Source organism: Salvelinus sp. IW2-2015, linkage group LG4q.1:29 (assembly GCF_002910315.2).
Source record: "Salvelinus sp. IW2-2015 linkage group LG4q.1:29, ASM291031v2, whole genome shotgun sequence".
Taxonomy (NCBI): domain Eukaryota; kingdom Metazoa; phylum Chordata; class Actinopteri; order Salmoniformes; family Salmonidae; genus Salvelinus; species Salvelinus sp. IW2-2015.
The window spans coordinates 3,215,208-3,234,414 of NC_036842.1; the positions used below are offsets into that span (position 1 = coordinate 3,215,208).

The window sequence follows — 19,207 nt, forward strand, 5'->3', positions numbered from 1 at the left end:
TAAAATACACTATACTTCATCTTAACTGTACATCTTTCCTCTGTGGTGTTTTCTCTTTTTTTGTGGGGGGGGGGTTCTGCTTCGCCATCTCCAGTTCGATGACGCAACGTTGTTGATGGCAAAACATGCTGAAATCGATGTCTGGTAGCCATACAGTCTAAAGTGTCAAGCCCATTTAAATGACTGCAGATGAGAATTCCCCCACCTGCCTGATGGTTAACCCTGTTGTCCTGGAAAAATTCCCAACCTGGCCCCATTCCATCATGGCCACCTAATCATCCCCCTAATTTCTAATTGGCGTGCCAGATAGCTGATGTGTGGTGAGCGTTCTGGCACAAAAATGGTCACCGAGCAGCACATTGGTGGTGGATTAGGTGAGTTTCCACCTATGTGAAGCGCTAGGAGTACCTCAGTTGGTAGAAAAGCGCTATATAAATCCAATCAACTATTATTAGGATGCCATTTGGGACACCTTCACTGGATTACTCTTCACTTTCTACTCTGTGACCCGGCCCAGGGAGAGGCCTCCTGACTGGACGGAGGAGGTGATCTATTCGGGCTAGAACCACCAATGAGCTCCCCTCTTCTCACGTCACAACACCTCTATGCTCTATTCAGCAACTCTGAGTTAACAGCACTCAGTTAATGGCGTTAATGACACTCGGGCAATCAGGCAGACATGATACTTCCAGCTTCCTGGGGACACAATGGCTTTCATGATTGATTGGTTATGTGCCCTTTTCACAATGGGTTGTGTGGCTAAAATCAATTGAGTAATGACTAATGAGTCTCAAATTGAGCCAATCAGTCTCACTCTACCTCTCGTCATTCAGATCACCACACGAGAAAGAGTGGACGAAACATCTGTTGTTTGCAGAAATGTAAAGCTTTATGTTTTTATGAAATTCCATTTGAAATCTTGGAATATAACAATTGTCTGGACTAGATGAAGCCTAGTCCTACACTAAAAATAACGTTCAATGGAGATCGACGTTGAGCTTGTTTTTTAACCATGCCTAAATGTTCAGACAATCAGTCAGTGATATTTTTTTCTTCCATTATATGTCCTTTACCATGTTGTCTAGTGCTCTGTCAATTCTGGCCCACTTACTGTTCCAATATTCAATGTGTTGCCACAAATGACCCAAAAAATGTAATTGTCATAAATCATCGTCACATGACATACTATAATTGATGTCTTTTTTACAGTGGGATCCGAAATTGACAACCTTGATAAAAATTATCAAAACTGTATGACATAAAAATTCTAATACAGAGCTTTATTGTATGCTCAAATGTTTTACAATTCTATTTTATGCTAATACAATTGCTCAGAGAAAGAGATTTTGTTAAACAAGTAATATATCTTTTTTCAAATGATTGACACCCCTGTTTTCAATACATTTCAATGCCTCACCACGCGAGGATAACGGCACAACCTTTTTCTAAAATGTTTTATGACATGGGAGTCATTCCACCTCAAAAAGCACAAGACGATTTTGACACCCACCATCTGATTGTTCTGAAATCGTTTCTGTAGTTAGAAACAGCTAAGATTAGCCTTCCTGAAACATTTTCTTGAAATATAATTTGATCTCTGAGAAAATATGCTAATAGACTCCACCCAAATTGGCCATTTTGTAATTTATAGGATTCATATAGTCTTCAGTAAATATAATACCTAACATCCGATTTGGACCATAATTCTTCCTAACAATGGGTAAGACATGAGAAATCCAATAACATTTTAAAAAGCCACCCGCTGATCACACCCCACCCCAACAACCAGTATACAGTATCACATCTCTGTCTGACAAGTAGTAAGCAACTGCTGCTTGGAGTATTGCTTCTTCAAATGTACTCCCTGTGAATCTGGTGATGTTTTTTCCCCCCACTGTTCAGAGAAATTAGTAATTGAAGTCGATTTCATTATTTACCATACATTTGTGTGAAAGTACCCAGTTTTGCCAACTAGATGCCGCTGTTCCTGATATTTCTATCCATTTTGCTGGTCTCTTGTGTTTATTAAATAGATCACAACATTTTATTTTACCAATAGCTTTTGCTCATGATGAAAATACATTGTGCTGTCAACCTCACAATTCAAGCTAGTCCTCCATGATAGCAATTCAGTTTTCAGCTTAATTTGCATCCAGGAAACAGACCGTGTGTGTGTGTGTGTGGTTTATTCCCTTTTAAAAAAGCTATGGATTGCCTCCTGAGTGGCACAGCATCACAGTGTTGCAGCGTCACTACAGCCTGGGGTTAGGGGAGGGTTTGGCCGGGGGGGCTTTACTTGGCTCATCGCGTTCTAGCAACTCCTTGTGGCGGGCTGGGTGCCTGCAGGCTGACTTCGGTCGTCAGTTGAGCGGTGTTTCCTCCGACACATTGGTGCGGCTGGCTTCCGGGTTAAGCGAGCGGGTTTTAAGAAGCACGGCTTGGCGGGTCAGGTTTCGGAGGACGCATGACTCGACCTTCGCCTCTCCCAAGCCCTTTGGGGAGTTGCAGCAATGAGACAAGATCGTAATCATGAAATTGGGGAGAAAAAGTGGGTATAAAAATAAAACATGACCAGATTCACAGGATATACATTACCAAGGATGAAGGAGCAATATTCAAAACCACATTTATACTAGTCAAACATAGAGAACTGAGACTGTATACTGGTTGTTGGGGTGGGATTGGGGTGTGGGTGGGTCTGTGGATGGCTTTTGACCATTTTATTGGATACTCATTGTTCGGAAGAATGATGGTCCAAATCGGATACTTTGTACTATATTTATTAAAGATCATATGAATCCTATTAATTAAAATGGCAAATTTCGGTGTAATCAATTAGCTTAATTGATTAGAGATCAAAAACAATTTAATTAAAATAATGTTTCAGGAATGCTAATCTTATCTGTTTCTAACTACAGACACGATCTGAGATGGTTTGTGTCATGGCTTGCTGAAATGAGATTGAACAACCCATGGAGAACACATTGGGAGGGATCTTGGTCTAAGATCCCTCCCAATGTGTTCTCCAACTCAGAATGCTGAACTTATTGAGAAAATGAATTAGTATAAAATAATATAATTTCACCCCCCAACATTGTATACAATACAACTCAGTATTTTAATGATTTAATACGGTGTTTTTTGCTCATCTTTATCAAGGGTGTCAATAGTTTTGGATCCCTGTATACAGTACCTGAAGAAAGTATCCACACCCCTTGACTTTTTCCACATTTTGTTGTGTTACAGCCTGAATTTAAAATGTATTCAATTGAGATTTTGTGGTACTGGCCTACACACAATACCCAATAATGTCAAAGTGGCATTATGTTTTTAGACATTTTTACAAATTAATAAAAAATGAAAAGCCTAAAGTTCAGGAGTAAGCATTTACTTAACAAGTCACATAAGTTGCATGGTCTCGGTCTGTGTGCAATAAGTGTTTAATATGGTTTTTGAATGATTATGATCTCTAACCCACATATACAATTATCTCTAGTTGAGCAGTGTATTGCAAACACAGATTCAACCACAAAGACCATGGAGATTTTCCAATGCCTTGCAAAGAATGGCATCCATTGGAAAATAAAAATTCATAAAAACAGACATTGAATAACCCTTTGAGAATGGTGAAGTTATTAATTACACTTTGGATGATGTATCAATACACCCAGTCACTACAAAGATACAGGCGTCCTTCCTAACTCAGTTGCCGGAGAGGAAGGAAACTGCTCAGGGATTTCACCATGAGGCCAATGGTGACTTTAAAACAGAGTTTAATGGCTGTGAAAGGAGAAAAACTGAGGATGGATCAACAACATTGTAGTTACTCCACAATCCTAACCTAAATGACAGAGTGAAAAGATGGAAGCGTGTACAGAATACAAAATATTCCAAAATATGCATCCTGTTTGCAATAAGGCACTTAAGTAAAACTGCAAAAAATGTGGCAAATGAACCTTTGTCCTCAAATCAAATTGGATTTGTCACATGCGCCGAATACTACACGTGTAGACCTTACAGTGAAATGCTTACTTACAAGCCCTTAACCAACGATGCAGTTAAGAAAATACAACAAAAAAATAATTACGAAAAAAGGAAGAGATGAAAAACAAATAATTAAAGAGCAGCAGTAAATAACAATAGCGGGGCTATATACAGGGGGTACCGGTACAGAGTCAATGTGTCAATGTGCGGGGGCACTGGTGTCGAGGTAATTGAGATAATTATGTACATGCGGGTAGGTTTGATAACTCCTGTTTGGGCGCATGAACCGCTAGCGGGACATCTACGACAACATCCGGTGAAATTGCAGAACGCAAAATTTTAAAAATCATAATATTAAACATTCATGAAAATACAAGTGTCATACATCATTTAAAAGACTAACTTCTTGTTAATCCAACCGCGTCGTCAGATTTCAAAAAGGCTTTACAGTGAAAGCATACCATGCGATTATCTGAGGACAGCGCCCCACATCAAATAATTTTTCAACCAGCACAGGTGTCACAAAATCACAAATGGCGATTAAATAAATCACTTACCTTTGAAGATCTTCCTCTGTTTGCAATCCCAAGGGTCCCAGCTACACAATAAATGGTCATTTTGTTCGATGAAGTCCTTCTTTATATCCCAAAAAGTATTTAGTTGGTGCCAAAGATCTCAGTAGTCCACTCATTCAACATGCATACAGACGAATCCAAAAAGTTACCTGTAAAGTTCGTCCAAACAAGTCAAACGATGTTTCTAATTATTCCTCAGGTACTCTAATATCTAAATAAATGATAATATTTAAGACGAGAATAGTATGTTCAATAGGGAAGATAAATAACGAAGAGCGCGCACCTCATTCATGCGCCAACAAGACTACTTTTCTAATGAGACACTGTGTAGTTTTTCCAACTACTTGCTCATTTTTGTTTTTTAAACAAGCCTGAAACCCTTTCTAAAGACTGTTGACATCTTGTGGAAGCCATAGGAATTGCAATCTGGGTCCTATCTATTTGTATTTCCCATAGGCGAGCACTGAAATGGCCTGTGACCTCAAAAAAAGAATATCTGGATGTATTTTCCTCGGGTTTTCGCCTGCCATATCAGTTCTGTTATACTCACAGACATTATTTAACAGTTTTAGAAACTTCAGATTGTTTTCTATCCAATGCATATCCTAGCTTCTGGGCCTGAGTAACAGGCAGTTTACTTTGGACATGTCAGTCATCTGAAATTCCGAACAATAACCAGTCTCCAAAACAGGTTAAAGTGGCTATGCATGGATAATAACAGAGATGATGTAGCGGGGGGGTGCAAATAGTCTGGGTAGCCATTTGATTAGCTGTTCAGGAGTCTTATGGCTTGGGGGTAGAAGCTGTTTAGAAGCCTCATGGACCTAGACATGGCGCTCCGGTACCGCTAGCCGTGCGGTAGCGGAGAGAATAGTCTATGACTAGGGTGGCTGGAGTCTTTGACGATTTTTAGGGCCTTCCTCTGACACCGCCTGGTATAGAGGTCCTGGATGGCAGGAAGCTTGGCCCCGGTGATGTACTTGGCCATACGCATTACCTTCTGTAGTGCCTTGCGGTCAGAAGCCGAGCAGTTGCCATACCAGGCAGGGATGCAACCCGTCAGGCAGGATCTGAGGACCCATGCCAAATCTTTTCAGTCTCCTGAGGGGGAATGGGTTTTGTCATGCCCTCTTCACGACTCTCTTGGTGTGCTTGAACCATGTTAGTTTGTTGTTGATGTGGACGCCAAGGAACTTGAAGCTCTCAACCTGCTCCACTACAGCCCCATCGATGAGAATGGGGTGTGCTCGGTCCTGTTTTCCTGTAGTCCACAATCATCTCCTTTGTCTTGATCACGTTGAGGGAGAGGTTGTTGTTCTTGCAACACATGGTCAGGTCTCTGACCTCCTCCCTATAGGCTGTCTCATTGTTGTCAGTGATCAGGCCTACCACTGTTGTGTCATCAGCAAACTTAATGATGGTGTTGGAGTTGTGCCTGGCCGTGCAGTCATGAGTGAACAGGGATTGCAGGAGGTGACTGAGCACGCACCCCTGAGGGGTCCCTGTGTTGAGGATCAGTGTGGCAGATGTGTTGTTACCTACCCTTACCACCTGGGGGCAGCCCATCAGGACGTCTAGGATTCAGTTGCAGAGGGAGCTGTTTAGTCCCAGGGTCCTTAGCTTAGTGATGAGTTTTTAGGGCACTATGGTGTTGGAACGCTGAGCTGTAGTCATTGAACAGCATTCTCACGTAGGTGTTCCTTTTGTCCAGGTGGAAAAGGACAGTGTGGAGTGCAATAGAAACTGCATCTTCTGTGGATCTGTTAGGGCGGTATGCAAATTGGAGTGGGTCTAGGGTTTCTAAGATAATGGTGTTGATGTGAGCCATGACCAGCCTTTCAAAGCATTTCATGACTACAGATGTGAGTGCTACGGGTCGGTAGTCATTTAGGCAGGTTACCTTAGTGTTCTTGGGCACAGGGACTATGGTGATCTGCTTGAAACATGTTGGTATTACAGACTCAGACAGGGAGAGGTTGAAAATGTCAGTGAAGACACTTGCCAGTTGGTCAGCGCATGCTCGGAGTACACGTCCTGGTAACCCGTCTGGCCCAACGGCCTTGTGAATGTTGACCTGTTTAAAGGTCATACTCACATCGGCTGAGGAGAGCATGATCACAGTCATCCGGAACAGTTGATGCTCTCATGCATGTTTCAGTGTAACTTTCCTCGAAGCGAGCATAGAAGTTATTTAGCTTGTCTGTTAGGCTTGTGTCACTGGGCAGCTCTCAGCTGTGCTTCCCTTTGTAGTCTGTAATAGTTTGCAAGCCCTGCCACATCCGACGAGCATCAGAGCCGGTGTAGTACGATTCGATCTTAGTCCTGTATTGATGCTTTGCCTGTTTGATGGTTCGTCGGCGGGCATAGCGGGATTTCTTATAAGCTTCCGGGTTAGAGTCCCGCTCTTTGAAAGCGGCAGTTCTACCCTTTAGCTCAGTGCGAATGTTGCCTGTAATCCATGGCTTCTGTTTGGGGTATGTACGTACAGTCACTGTGAGGACAACGTCCTCGATGCACTAATTGATAAAGCCAGTGACTGATGTGGTGTCCTCCTCAATGCCAATCACGGAACATATTCCAGTCTGTGCTAGCAAAACAGTCCTGTAGTTTAGCATCTGTTTCATCTGACCACTTTTTGGTAGACCGAGTCACTGGTGCTTCCTTCTTTAATTTTGGCTTGTAAGCAGGAATCAGGAGGATAGAGTTATGGTAAGATTTGCCAAATGGAGTGCGAGGGAGAGCTTTGAATGCGTCTCTGTGTGGAGTAGATGTGGTCTAGATGTAGTTTTTTTACCTCTGGTTGCACATTTAACATGTTGATAGAAATTCGGTAAAACTGATTTAAGTTTCCCTTTATTAATGTCACCGGCTACTATGAACGCCGCCTCTGGATGAGCGTTTTCCTGTTTTCTTATGGCGGAATACAGCTCATTTAGCGGTTTTAGTTCCAACCTCGCTCTGTGGTGGTATATAGACAGCTACAAAAAAAACGGATATAAACTCAGGGTAAATAGTGAGGTCTGCGGCATATCATAAGATACTCCACCTCAGGCGAGCAAAACTTTGAGACTTCCTCAGATATCGTGCACCAACTGTTTACATAAATGCATAGGCCCCCTGCCCCGTGTCTTACTAGAGGCTGCTGTTCTGTCTTGCCGATAGTGTATAACCCGCCAGCTCTATGTTCTTAATGTCGTTCATCCACGACTCGGTGAAGCATAAAATGTTACCGTTTTGAATGTCCCGTTGGTAGGATATACGTGCTTTCAGTTCGTCTCATTTATTTTCTAGCGATTGAACGTTAGCTAGCAGAACGGAGTTCTGATGTTTAGAAGCTCTTTTAGGTCATAGAAGACGGTAGCAGCAACAAAACAAGTTACGAACAACGCGGGAAAAAAACAAAATAGCATGAGTGCTTGTCTATAAAGCTGTGTGTTTGGGGCAAACACAACACATCACTGAGTACCACTCTTCATATTTTCAAGCATGGTAGTGACTGCATCATGTTATGGGTATGCTTGTCATCGGCATGGACTTGGGAGTTTTTTGATAATAAAAAGAAACAGATTTGAGCTAACCACAGGCAAAATTTGAGAGTAAAACCTGCTTCAGTCTGCTTTCCAAGAGATACTGGGAGACAAATTCACCTTTCAGCAGGACAATAACCTAAAACTCAAGGCCAAATATACAATGGAGTTGCTTACCAGGATTACATTGAATGTTCCTGAGTGACCTAGTTACAGTTGCCTTAAATCTGGTTGAAAATGTCTGTCTATCAATGATCAACAACCAACTTGACAGAGCTTGAAAGATTTTTAAAATAATCATGTGCAACTATTGTACAATCCAGGTGTGCAAAGCTCTTAGAGACTTACCCAGAAGGACTCACCAATTGCTGCCAAAGGTTATACTAACATGTATTGACTCAGGGGTGTGAAAACAACTAAATGACATATTTCTGTATTTAATTTTCAATACATTTGCAAACATTTCTAAAAAATATGTCTTCACTTTGTCATGGGGTATTGTGTGCAGATGGGTGAGAAGAAACAAATATTGATTTAATCAATTTAATCCAGATGTATGAATAATTTCTCAAGGCACTCTATGCATAGTTGAATGCCATTTGATTTTTTTGGTCTTTTCCAACCTAATCAACCACCAGCCTCACAATCTGCAGTATCTACATATTTCATAAAGGACGTTTCATCTTTTGACACATGACTTTTAGGAAATAAAGAGCTGTCATACAAAACGCCATTAATTCTGTAATTCTCTCCTCCTAATGATAATGGCGGCCGTAGAGGATTGTGACTGTCTTTGCAGAAAACAGGAAAGAGCATAGACAAAAAGCCTACTTGACCCAACAGAGGGTTCACCTTGCAATAAAAGTGTGACGGTATGTCTCAGAACACAGACTTTACTGCTACAGAGTAGGTTTGTTCTACTACATTATACCAGACCTTACTGCTACAGAGTAGGTTTGTTCTACTACATTATACCAGACCTTACTGCTACAGAGTAGGTTTGTTCTACTACATTATACCAGACCTTACTGCTACAGAGTAGGTTTGTTCTATATTATAGTAGATTATCAAAAGGTAGTCTCCATTTTTTTTCAATATGAGGAGAAAATGAAGTCGATGTGTTGTGAATTACACAGTAAAATCTTAATTGTCGCTGACTCAACTAAAAAAGGAGCATTTTGGGTCTAGGAAATGTGTGTATATTTTTTCTCCCCATTTGTTTCCCCACATCAAAGGATGTGAGAAGAATGTGTTTAAAGGCCAACTGTGATATTAACAGCCATTTTGTAACAATGTGTTGTCTGTTTTAATATTCACACAGGTGACAAGACAAAATAGCAAGCTTTCTCATCCACTCTGAATGTGTCTCAGAGCCTTTATCATATCCATGAACTGTCCATTTCCAATTGATTGTTCCGTGGCTGCGGCATCAAGTTTCAGCACCACAATGTGTTACTCGAATCTGGCTTATTGTGAGGTCAATTACTCTGATACAGTAAATAGGCCTACATCATGGGCAAGATACATACAATGCATTCGGAAAGTAATAAGACCCCTTCCCTTTTTCCACATTTTGTTACGTTACAGCCTTATTCTGAAATGGATTACATGTATTTTTTCCCTCATCAATCTACACACAATACCCCGTAATGACGAAGCGAAAACAGGTTTTTAGATTTTATTTTGCAAATGTATAAAAAATAATAATAAAAAAAATACCTTATTTACATAAGTATTCCGATATTTTGCTATGGAACTCGAAATTGAGCTCCGGTGCATCCTGTTTCCATGGACATGATTTAGAAAGGCGCACACACTTGTCTATAAGGCCCCACAGTTGACAGTGCATGTCAGAGCAAAAACCAAGCCATGAGGTCGAAGGAATTGTCCGTAGAGCTCCGAGACAGGATTGTTTCAAGGCACAGATCTGGGGAAGGGTACCAACACATTTCTGCAGCATTGAAGGTCCCCAAGAACACAGTGGCCTCCCATCATTCTTAAATTTTAGAAGTTTGGAACCACCAAGACTCTTCCTAGAGCTGGCCGCCCGGCCATACTGAGCAATCGAGTAAAAGGCACTACAGCCCGCTTGGAGTTTACCAAAAAGCACCTAAAGGACTCTGACCATGAGAAACAAGATCCTCTGGTCTGATGAAACCAAGATTGAACTCTTTGGCCTGAATGTCAAGCGTTACATCTGGAGGAAACCTGGCACCATCCCTATGGTTAAGAATGGTGGTGACATGCTGTGGTGATGTTTTTCAGTGGCAGAGACTGGGAGACTAAAGATTGAGGGAAAGATGAATGGAGCAAAGTACAGAGAGATCCTTGATGAAAACCTGCTCCAGTGCACTCAGGACCTCAGACTGGGGCAAAGGTTCACCTTCCAACAGGACAACAATCCTAAGCACACAGCCAAGACAATGCAGGATTGACTTTGGGGCAAGTCTCTGAATGTCCTTGAGTGGCCCAGCCAGAGCCCGGACTTGAACCCGATTGAACATCTCTGTAGTGAACGGAAAATAGCTATGCAGCGACGCTCCCCAACCATCCAACCTGGCAGAGCTTGAGAGGATCTGCAGAGAAGAATGGGAGAAACTCCCCAAATACAGGTGTGCCAAGCTTGTAGCATCATACACAAGAAGACTCGAGGCTGTAGTCGCTGCCAAAGGTGCTTCAAACAAAGTACTGAGTAAAGGGTCTGAATACTTATGTAAATGTGATATTTCAGTTGTAAATTTTTTATAAATTTGCACACAAATATAACCTGTTTTTGCTTTGTTATTATAGCTTATTGTGTGTAGATTGATGAGGGCATAAAAATCTATTTTAGAATAAGGCTGTAAGGTAACAAAATATGGAAAAAGTCAAGGGGTCTGAATACTTTCCGAATGCACTGTATGGTCCCGTCTCATAATTCAATTATGATGCCGATGATAATTACTTTCAAACGTATGACTGGTGGTGGTGAGTGACTCCACAGTTCAAGCCAGGATGTGGTTGCCACAGGCTCTCCACTCTCCCAGTCCTACGTCACTAGATTATCAATTCTTCTCCATCTTTCTCTGACCCCCACCAATACCCCACCTCTCTCAACTAACTCTTACCCCTAGCTATCCTACTGTTATTACGTCTATTGTCAGGGAGGCACAATCCCCCATAGGTATAGCTACACCAGTAGAGCCACAGTGTGCATAAATGTTTCTCCATGCCTTTCTTTATTCCTTTCATTCATGCACATTCTCCTCTCTTGATACAACAGTTTGAACATAACTCTGAGATCTGTGCTGAAGAGATGTATACATCAGCTATAGTCTATTCATTTACAGGGTCTGTACCTTGAGATCAAAGTTTTGTAGCAGCAGAAAACCAAATGACATCCAAAAATATGTATTCTTAGCAACCAGACATATTTTGGGTTGTAATTTGGCTTTCTGCTGCTGCAAAACGTCCTTTTACGTCATAATGCAGCCAGTTTTGCCTGCTCAGTTCTGCTGCTTAACAAAACGTATTTTGTGTCATGTCATAATGATGTCATTGCAACCAGTTTTGCCCGCTCTTAGCTCTGACGGAGTGTGTTTCTGACCTTCCTGCCCGACCCCAGATGGAGAGACAGATCCTGATGCAGAATCAGATGAGAGAGAGACAGATGGCCATGCAGATAGCCTGGTCCAGGGAGTTCCTCAAATACTACGGCACCTTCTTCAGCCTGGCCGCACTAGGCCTCACCATCGGGTGGGTTCTCCGTGGTGTTAACTAGGCCAGTAGGCCTACAACATGTTTGTTCACATTAAGTCTGTTCTTCAATAGTTATAGATAGGACATGGATGATGCCATTTCGATTCATAAATATTTGTTTTAAGCTGACATGAAAGCTGAAAAGACGGGGTAACACTTTATTTTAACTGTACGTCAGTGTCATACTATTGGCATAAGCATGACATGACAAATGATATCTTGACTTACTACTTTTGTTATGTCATATTATGATGTACAGTTCAAATGAAATGTTAACAGATGGTTTGATTCTCAGAAATGTACAAAGGCCCACTACTGCTGCCACAGCTTTCAGACCTGAGTGACTGCATTTCCCACATGTTAGGTGTGAGAGGCTCACTGATCTAAAGGGTCAGAGGGTAACTGAATGATGTGAAGTGCAGTGGCCTTTAAAGCAACATCACTGTTTTATTTACAGCAGTGTGAAGGTTGTCTTGTATGCAGTTCATGACCTGTTATTCACATGCAGGTTGATTTAGATGGGGCGATATGTTCTTTGTCAAAACACACACGTCATATACAATACCGACCATAATGTTGTGTAAAGCAATATAATTTGTTTCCGAGCATATCAATGATTGTTCTAAGTATTTGTTGATCTCTCTTTGGCCATCCATCAACATACAAGGCTTTGCATCGTCAATCTGACGTCTGCAGTGGCCGTACAGCATTTATTGCAATGCGGCCACTGCAGAAGTCAGTACATTCATACTTCTAGCGCTCCACAGAGCAGAGCTGTTGTCAAGGAAGTGAGTTTGTGTGCATGCAGGCTTTAAGCCGTGGCCAGTTTTGATAATGTAAGCTAAACTGTGTGCCCCATCGTTGCAAAAATTAACATCTAGTGGTTTGAGAAAATGGCGGCGATAGATAGGGCAGCCGTACTTCTAGCCCCTAGGCAACTTTGCAGTATTTTTTTTTTAATATATATTATTTCTTACATTATTAGCCCAGATTTTTTTTTTGTGTTATTACATACAGCCTGGAAGAACTTTTGGATATCAGAGTGGCGGTAACTCACCAGCAATACGACCAGGAATACGACTTTCCCGAATCGGATCCTTTGTTCGTATCCCCCAGGGCAATTTAACTGATTCCAGAGGCTGACCCAAAACACCGTCGGCGGAGAAGAGGTATTAGGAGTAAACTTCCAGTCCGACTCAGGAGGTGCACACATCATCCACCGCTTCCGAGTATATTACTCGCTAATGTTCTCTGGATAATAAAATTGACGAGCTCAGGGTGAGGATTTCCTTCTAGAGAGACATCAGGGATTGTAACATACTCTGTTTCACAGAAACAAGGCTCTCTCGGGATATACTGTCTGAGTCAGTACAGCCAGTTGGGTTCTTAGTTAATCGTACAGACAGGAATAAATATCTCTCCGGAAAGAAGAAGGGCGGGGGTGTATGTTTCATGATTAACTACTCATGGTGTGATTGTGATAACATACAGGAAGTCAAGTCCTTTTGTTCACCCAACCTACTGTAGAATACCTCAATCAAATGCTGACCGTATCACCTCCCAAGAGGTTTGGTTATAGTCGCAGCCGTGTATATTCCCCCTCAAGCCGATACCACGGCGGCCTTCGAACTTCACTGGACTTCATGCAAACTGGAAACCACAAATTCTGAGGCAACATTTATTGTAGCTGGGGATTTTAACAAAGCAAATAAGAGGAAAATGCTACCGAAGTTCTATCAACACATTGACTGTAGTACTCGCGCTACTTAAACTTTGGACCACTGCTACTCCATCTTCCGGGATGCCTACAAGGCGCTCCCCCCGGCAAATCTGATTACGACTCCATTTTGCTCCTCCCTTCCTTATAGGCATAAACTCAAACCGGAAGTACCTGTGCTAAGGACTGTTCAACACTGGTCTGACCAATCGGAATCCATGCTTGATGATTGTTTTGATAACGCGGACTGAGAAATGTTCCGGGTAGCCTCTGAGAATAACATTGACGAATACACTGATACCATCAGGAAGTGTATAGGGGATGTTGTACCCACTGTGACTATTAAAACCGAACCAGAAACTGTGGATAGATGGCAGCATTCGAGCAAAACTGAAAGCACGAACCACCACATTTAACCATGGCAAGGTGACTGGGAATATGGCCGAATACAAACAGTAGTTATTCCCTCCGTAAGGCAATCAAACAGGCAAAATGTCAGTATAGAGTCAAAGTCGAGTCGCAATTCAACGGCTCAGACACGAGACGTATGTAACAGGGTCTACAGATAATCATAGACTACGAAGGGAAAACCAGCCACATCGCGGACACCGACGTCTTGCTTCCAGACAAGCTAAACACCTTCGCCCGCTTTGAGGATAACAGAATGCCACCGACACGGCCTGCTGCCAAGGACTGTGGGCTCTCTTTCTCCGTGGCCGACGTGAGTGAGACATTTAAGCGTGTTAACCCTCGCAAGGCTGCCGGCCCAGACGGCATCCCTAGCCGCTTCCTCAGAGACCAGCTGGCTGGAGTGTTTACGGACATATTCAATCTCCCTATCCTAGTCTGCTGTCCCCACATGCTTCAAGATGGCCACTATTGTTCCTGTATCCAAGAAAGCAGGTAACGGAACTAAATTACTTTTTGTCATCATGAAGTGCTGTTTAGGGTATCTATCGTTAGCTATGTTAGTGATGACAGTGATAATGATCCAAATATACAGTTGAAGTCGGAAGTTTACATACACTTAGGTTGGAGTCATTAAAACTCGTTTTTCAACAACTCCACATTTCTTGTTAACAAACTATAGTTTTGGCAAGTTGGTTAGGACATCTACTTTGGTAATTTTTCTTTACTTTGGTAATCTACTTTGGACACAGGTAATTTTTCCAACAATTGTTTACAGACAGATTATTTCACTTATAATTCACTGTATCACAATTCCAGTGGGTCAGAAGTTTACATACACTAAGTTGACTGTGCCTTTAAACAGCTTGGAAAATTCCTGAAAATTATGTCATGGCTTTAGAAGCTTCTGATAGGGTGAGTGACATCATTTGAGTCAAAAGTACCTGTGGATCTATTTCAAGGCCTACTTTCAAACTCAGTGCCTCTTTGCTTGACATCATGGGAAAATCGAAGGAAATCAGCCAAGACCTCAGAAAAAAAATTGTAGACCTCCACAAGTCTGGTTCATCTTTGGGAGCAATTTTCAAGCGCCTGAAGGTACCACGTTCATTTGTACAAACAATAGTACGCAAGTATAAACACCATGGGACCACGCAGCCATCATACCGCTCAGAAAGGAGACGCGTTCTTTCTCCTAGAGATGAACGTACTTTGGTGCGAGAAGTGCAAATCAATCCCAGAACAACAGCAAAGGACCTTGTGAAGATAATGGAGGAAACAGGTACAAGAGTATCTATATCCACAGTAAAATGAGTCCTATATTTACATAACCTGAAAGGCCGCTCAGCAAGGAAGAAGCCATGTTCCAAAACCGCAATAAAAAAGCCAGACTACGGTTTGCAACTGCACATGGGGACAAAGATCATACTTTTTGGAGAAATGTCCTCTGGTCTGATGAAACAAAAATGGAATTGTTTGGCCACAATGACCATCGTTATGTTTGGAGGAAAAAGGGGGAAGCTTGCAAGCCGAAGAACACCATCCCAACCGTGAAGCACAGGGGTGGCAGCATCATGTTGTGGGGGTGCTTTGCTGCAGGAGGGACTGGTGCAGTAAACAAAATAGATGGCATCATGAGGCAGAAAATTATGTGGATATATTGAAGCAACATCTCAAGACATCAGTCAGGAAGTTAAAGCTTGGTCGCAAATGGGTCTTCCAAATAGACAATGACCACAAGCATACTTCAAAGTCGTGGCAAAATGGCTTAAGGACAACCAAGTCAAGGTATTGGAGTGGCCATCACAAAGCCCTGACCTCAATCCTATAGAAAATTTGTGGGCAGAACTGAAAAAGCGTGTGCGGGCAAGGAGGCCTACAAACCTGACTCGGTTACACCATCTGTCAGGAGGAATGGGTCAAAATTCACCCAACTTATTGTGGAAAGGTTGTGGAAAGCTACCCGAAATGTTTGACCCAAGTTAAACAATTTAAAAGCAATGCTACCAAATACTAATTGAGTGTATGTAAACTTCTGACCCACTGGCAATGTGATGGAAGAAATAAAAGCTCAAATAAATCGTTCTCTCTACTATTATTCTGACATTTCACATTCTTAAAATAAAGTGGTGATCCTAGCTGACCTAAGACAGGGAATTCTTACTAGGATTAAATGTCAGGAATTGTGAAAAACTGAGTTTAAATGTATTTGGCTAAGGTGTATGTAAACTTCCGACTTCAACTGTACAAGCCCTTAACCTACAATACAGATCAAGAAATAGTTACATTTTTTAATTTAGAATTCAAGGCCCATTTAACCAGCATGGCTACCACAGCATTCTGCAGCGATACGCCATCCCAAGTGGTTTGCGCTTAGTGGGACTATCATTTGTTTTCAACAGGACAATGATCCAACACACCTCCAGACTGTGTAAGGGCTATTTGACCAAGAAGGAGAGTGATGGAGTGCTGCATCAGATGACCTGGCCTCCACAATCCCCCGACCTCAACCAAATTGAGATGGTTTGGGATAAGTCGGACCGCAGAGTGAAGGAAAAGTAGCCATCAATTGCTCAGCAAATGTTGGAACTCCTTCAAGACTGTTGGAAAAGCATTCCAGGTGAAGCTGGTTGAGAGAATGCCAAGAGTGTGCAAAAAGTTTCCCAAGGCAAAGGGTGGCTATTTGAAGAATCTTACCCTCCCTAAATGCTTGGAAGAAAAAAAAAAAAAGTGACCCTCCCCTGTACCCAAAATAATAATAAAACATAACGTGGATGGCCGAGAGCATGCCTACCCTCACTCCTAGGACAGATCAGAGCCTTAGATATGCAGTTTAGTAAGCATTACAAGTAGCCAGAAGGTTGTGGATTCGCAGACCACCGCGGACAAAGGCAGGGGTGAAAACACCTCCATTATAATATAAGCACTGCATGAATCTATCTTATTTGCAGTCCAAATAATTTTTTTATTTTTTATAAACGTATTTCATGCAATTCTAGGTCATTTTACGTGACTAGAAGCAAGCAGACTCTTTTTTAATACCACAACAGAGCATGACAACGAATGAGCGCATGCTACAACACTGGAGATTTCTATACAGGCAATTGTTAAAAATGAGGATAGTCTTAAGATTGGAACAGTGCTAAAGTTGTCTATCAACTGTAAAGATGTTGCGCAACAGAACCAGTTACAACTCAAGTATCTGATTATCAATGAATTCGTGAAAAAGGCCTCTTTTTTTTAACATAGCGGCCACATTTAATCCGGTAGGCCTATATGCGCTTGTAACTTTTTTTCATTTGGGAAACTATCCTTTTTTAAATAATCGATTTTATTCCATGATATTGTTGTTGCAAAATAGATTTGTGTTGACTGTGATAAGGGCATGGAAATATAAGAGCATCTGCTAGGCTAAATTAACAAACTAGGCATGCATAGCTCACCGCATGATCCTCAAACCAAAGACTGTCCAAACTTGTGTTTCTAAAAGTGAATTCAAAAAGGCACTGTATAGCCTAGTAAGGCATTTTTCACTTCATTATTATTTGATTCTAAGTAATAATTTTGTGAAATTTTGGCATGTTGTTAAAGTGCTGCTGTCGATGTGTTGTCGAAATGCTGAGCGTTCCTTCTAGCCTGTAGTGCAGGGGTGTCAAACTCATTCCACCGAGGGCTGGTTGTCTGTGGGTTTTTTCCCCCAATTAATTAAGACTTAGACAACCAGGTGAGGGGAGTTCCTTACTAATTAGTGACCTAGTGGAGCGAAAACGCGCAGACACTCTGTGGAATGAGTTTGACACGTGCTGTAGTGTGTCACAAATGCTTCACAATTTCTTTCTTAAATGGCAGGCAATAGCCTCAAAATAATAATATAGCCTAAATAATTTGGCTACCTGGCTTGCTCCTGACTGATTTAGAGTTTATTATGTTGTTTAATAGCCTGTTGAAATGTTGAACATCAATTGATAGTGACTAAATCACACATTACTTCCAAAGCAAAGTACATTTTTTGTCTCCTCGGCTATAAAAGGTTGCTGCGCAGCCTCTGAATGTCAAACCAAAGATATCCCATATGCATCGGAGTCACGTCTGGCATTTTGCAGCTTGCTTCTAGCATTGCGGACTAAAGTGTTATAGATCACTTTATATAATCAGGTCCATAAATGTTTTTTTCTAAATCTTAAGCTAACAAGGGTTAGGCCTATGTTTTTAGCCATTTTCTTGAACAAAAGCCACAATACCCTCACATACCCTCTCAATTCGAGCCCTGGTTTTAACTTAACACACTAAGCCCATAACTGACACTGATTTTTAAGGAGTCCATGGATAGTAGTCTAAAATTGTGTCTGTCAAACAGGTAGTCGTACCTCTTATTTCATGAATAGAAAGAAATAGTCTCCAACACATCCCTCGTTAGTAGCCTAAAGTCAAATTATAATGAAGACTGTTTAAACTAAGGCCTTCCTCGAATTAGCCTACTTTCAGCACACATGCGCTGTCCGGCTTCGCGGCTACCGCTCCATAGTAATGTAAATTACTCGACTATTGCTTATTGTGAGGTCAGTAACTGATAAATAGCTTCATTATGGGCAACGAAACATTGTTTTTATTCAAATCAATTATAGCAGTAGCAAGCTTACCTCCGGTCCTCCTCATTTTCGCCCTCTCAAACTGAACAGGATATCAGTAGGCCTAGTCCGCAGGCACAGATATTGCATTTCTGGGACAAATACATTTTTTTTTCAGAAGACACGTTTGACTTGCCAGCTGAAGTGCCACCGTACACAGCACAGCCATTGGTTAGGCAGCACAAAAGGGTTTACATCAGCAAGAGCAGGGCAGGACAGGGCTTATGATTGGGATAGCCTGTCCATTGCAGTGTGTAATGCAGTGTAGCCTTGTTTTATATACACCATCCCAGCAGCGCAAAAACTCGGGAAGGAAGTACATTATCTTAGAAATATAACTTTGCCATTTGCTTCTCCAAGCATTCTCTTCGTATAGCCTAGGCCTATTGCCTATTGTACAGGCTATGAGTCATTTGATTAAGATCACACTAGGCGCACTTGATATTGCGTGCCCAGTAGAGAATTAGGGATGAGGGGTAGCATCGGGCTCACATCGTGATATAATAAGCAACTAATTCTCAAACACTGAGCAATATGACATTTAATCTATTACAAATTAAATTACCTTCCCCTGGACTAAATAAAACATTCTACTAAACCCTCCCCCATTTTCCTCCGGGTAACAATTGT

At 41.7% G+C, this 19,207-nt stretch overlaps 2 protein-coding genes across 2 annotated transcripts in view; one reads left to right on the top strand and one right to left on the bottom strand.

The window, feature by feature from the left end:
* LOC111961251 (E3 ubiquitin-protein ligase UHRF2) overlaps positions 1-19,207 on the bottom strand; it is a 254,746-nt gene that overhangs the window by 221,166 nt on the left and 14,373 nt on the right. The window lies entirely within an intron of this gene.
* plgrkt (plasminogen receptor, C-terminal lysine transmembrane protein) overlaps positions 1-19,207 on the top strand; it is a 28,348-nt gene that overhangs the window by 6,811 nt on the left and 2,330 nt on the right. Inside the window, exon 3 of the mRNA XM_023983384.2 lies at positions 11,691-11,821. Coding sequence (XP_023839152.1) covers positions 11,691-11,821 — 131 coding nt within the window. The remainder of the gene's footprint in view (positions 1-11,690; positions 11,822-19,207) is intronic.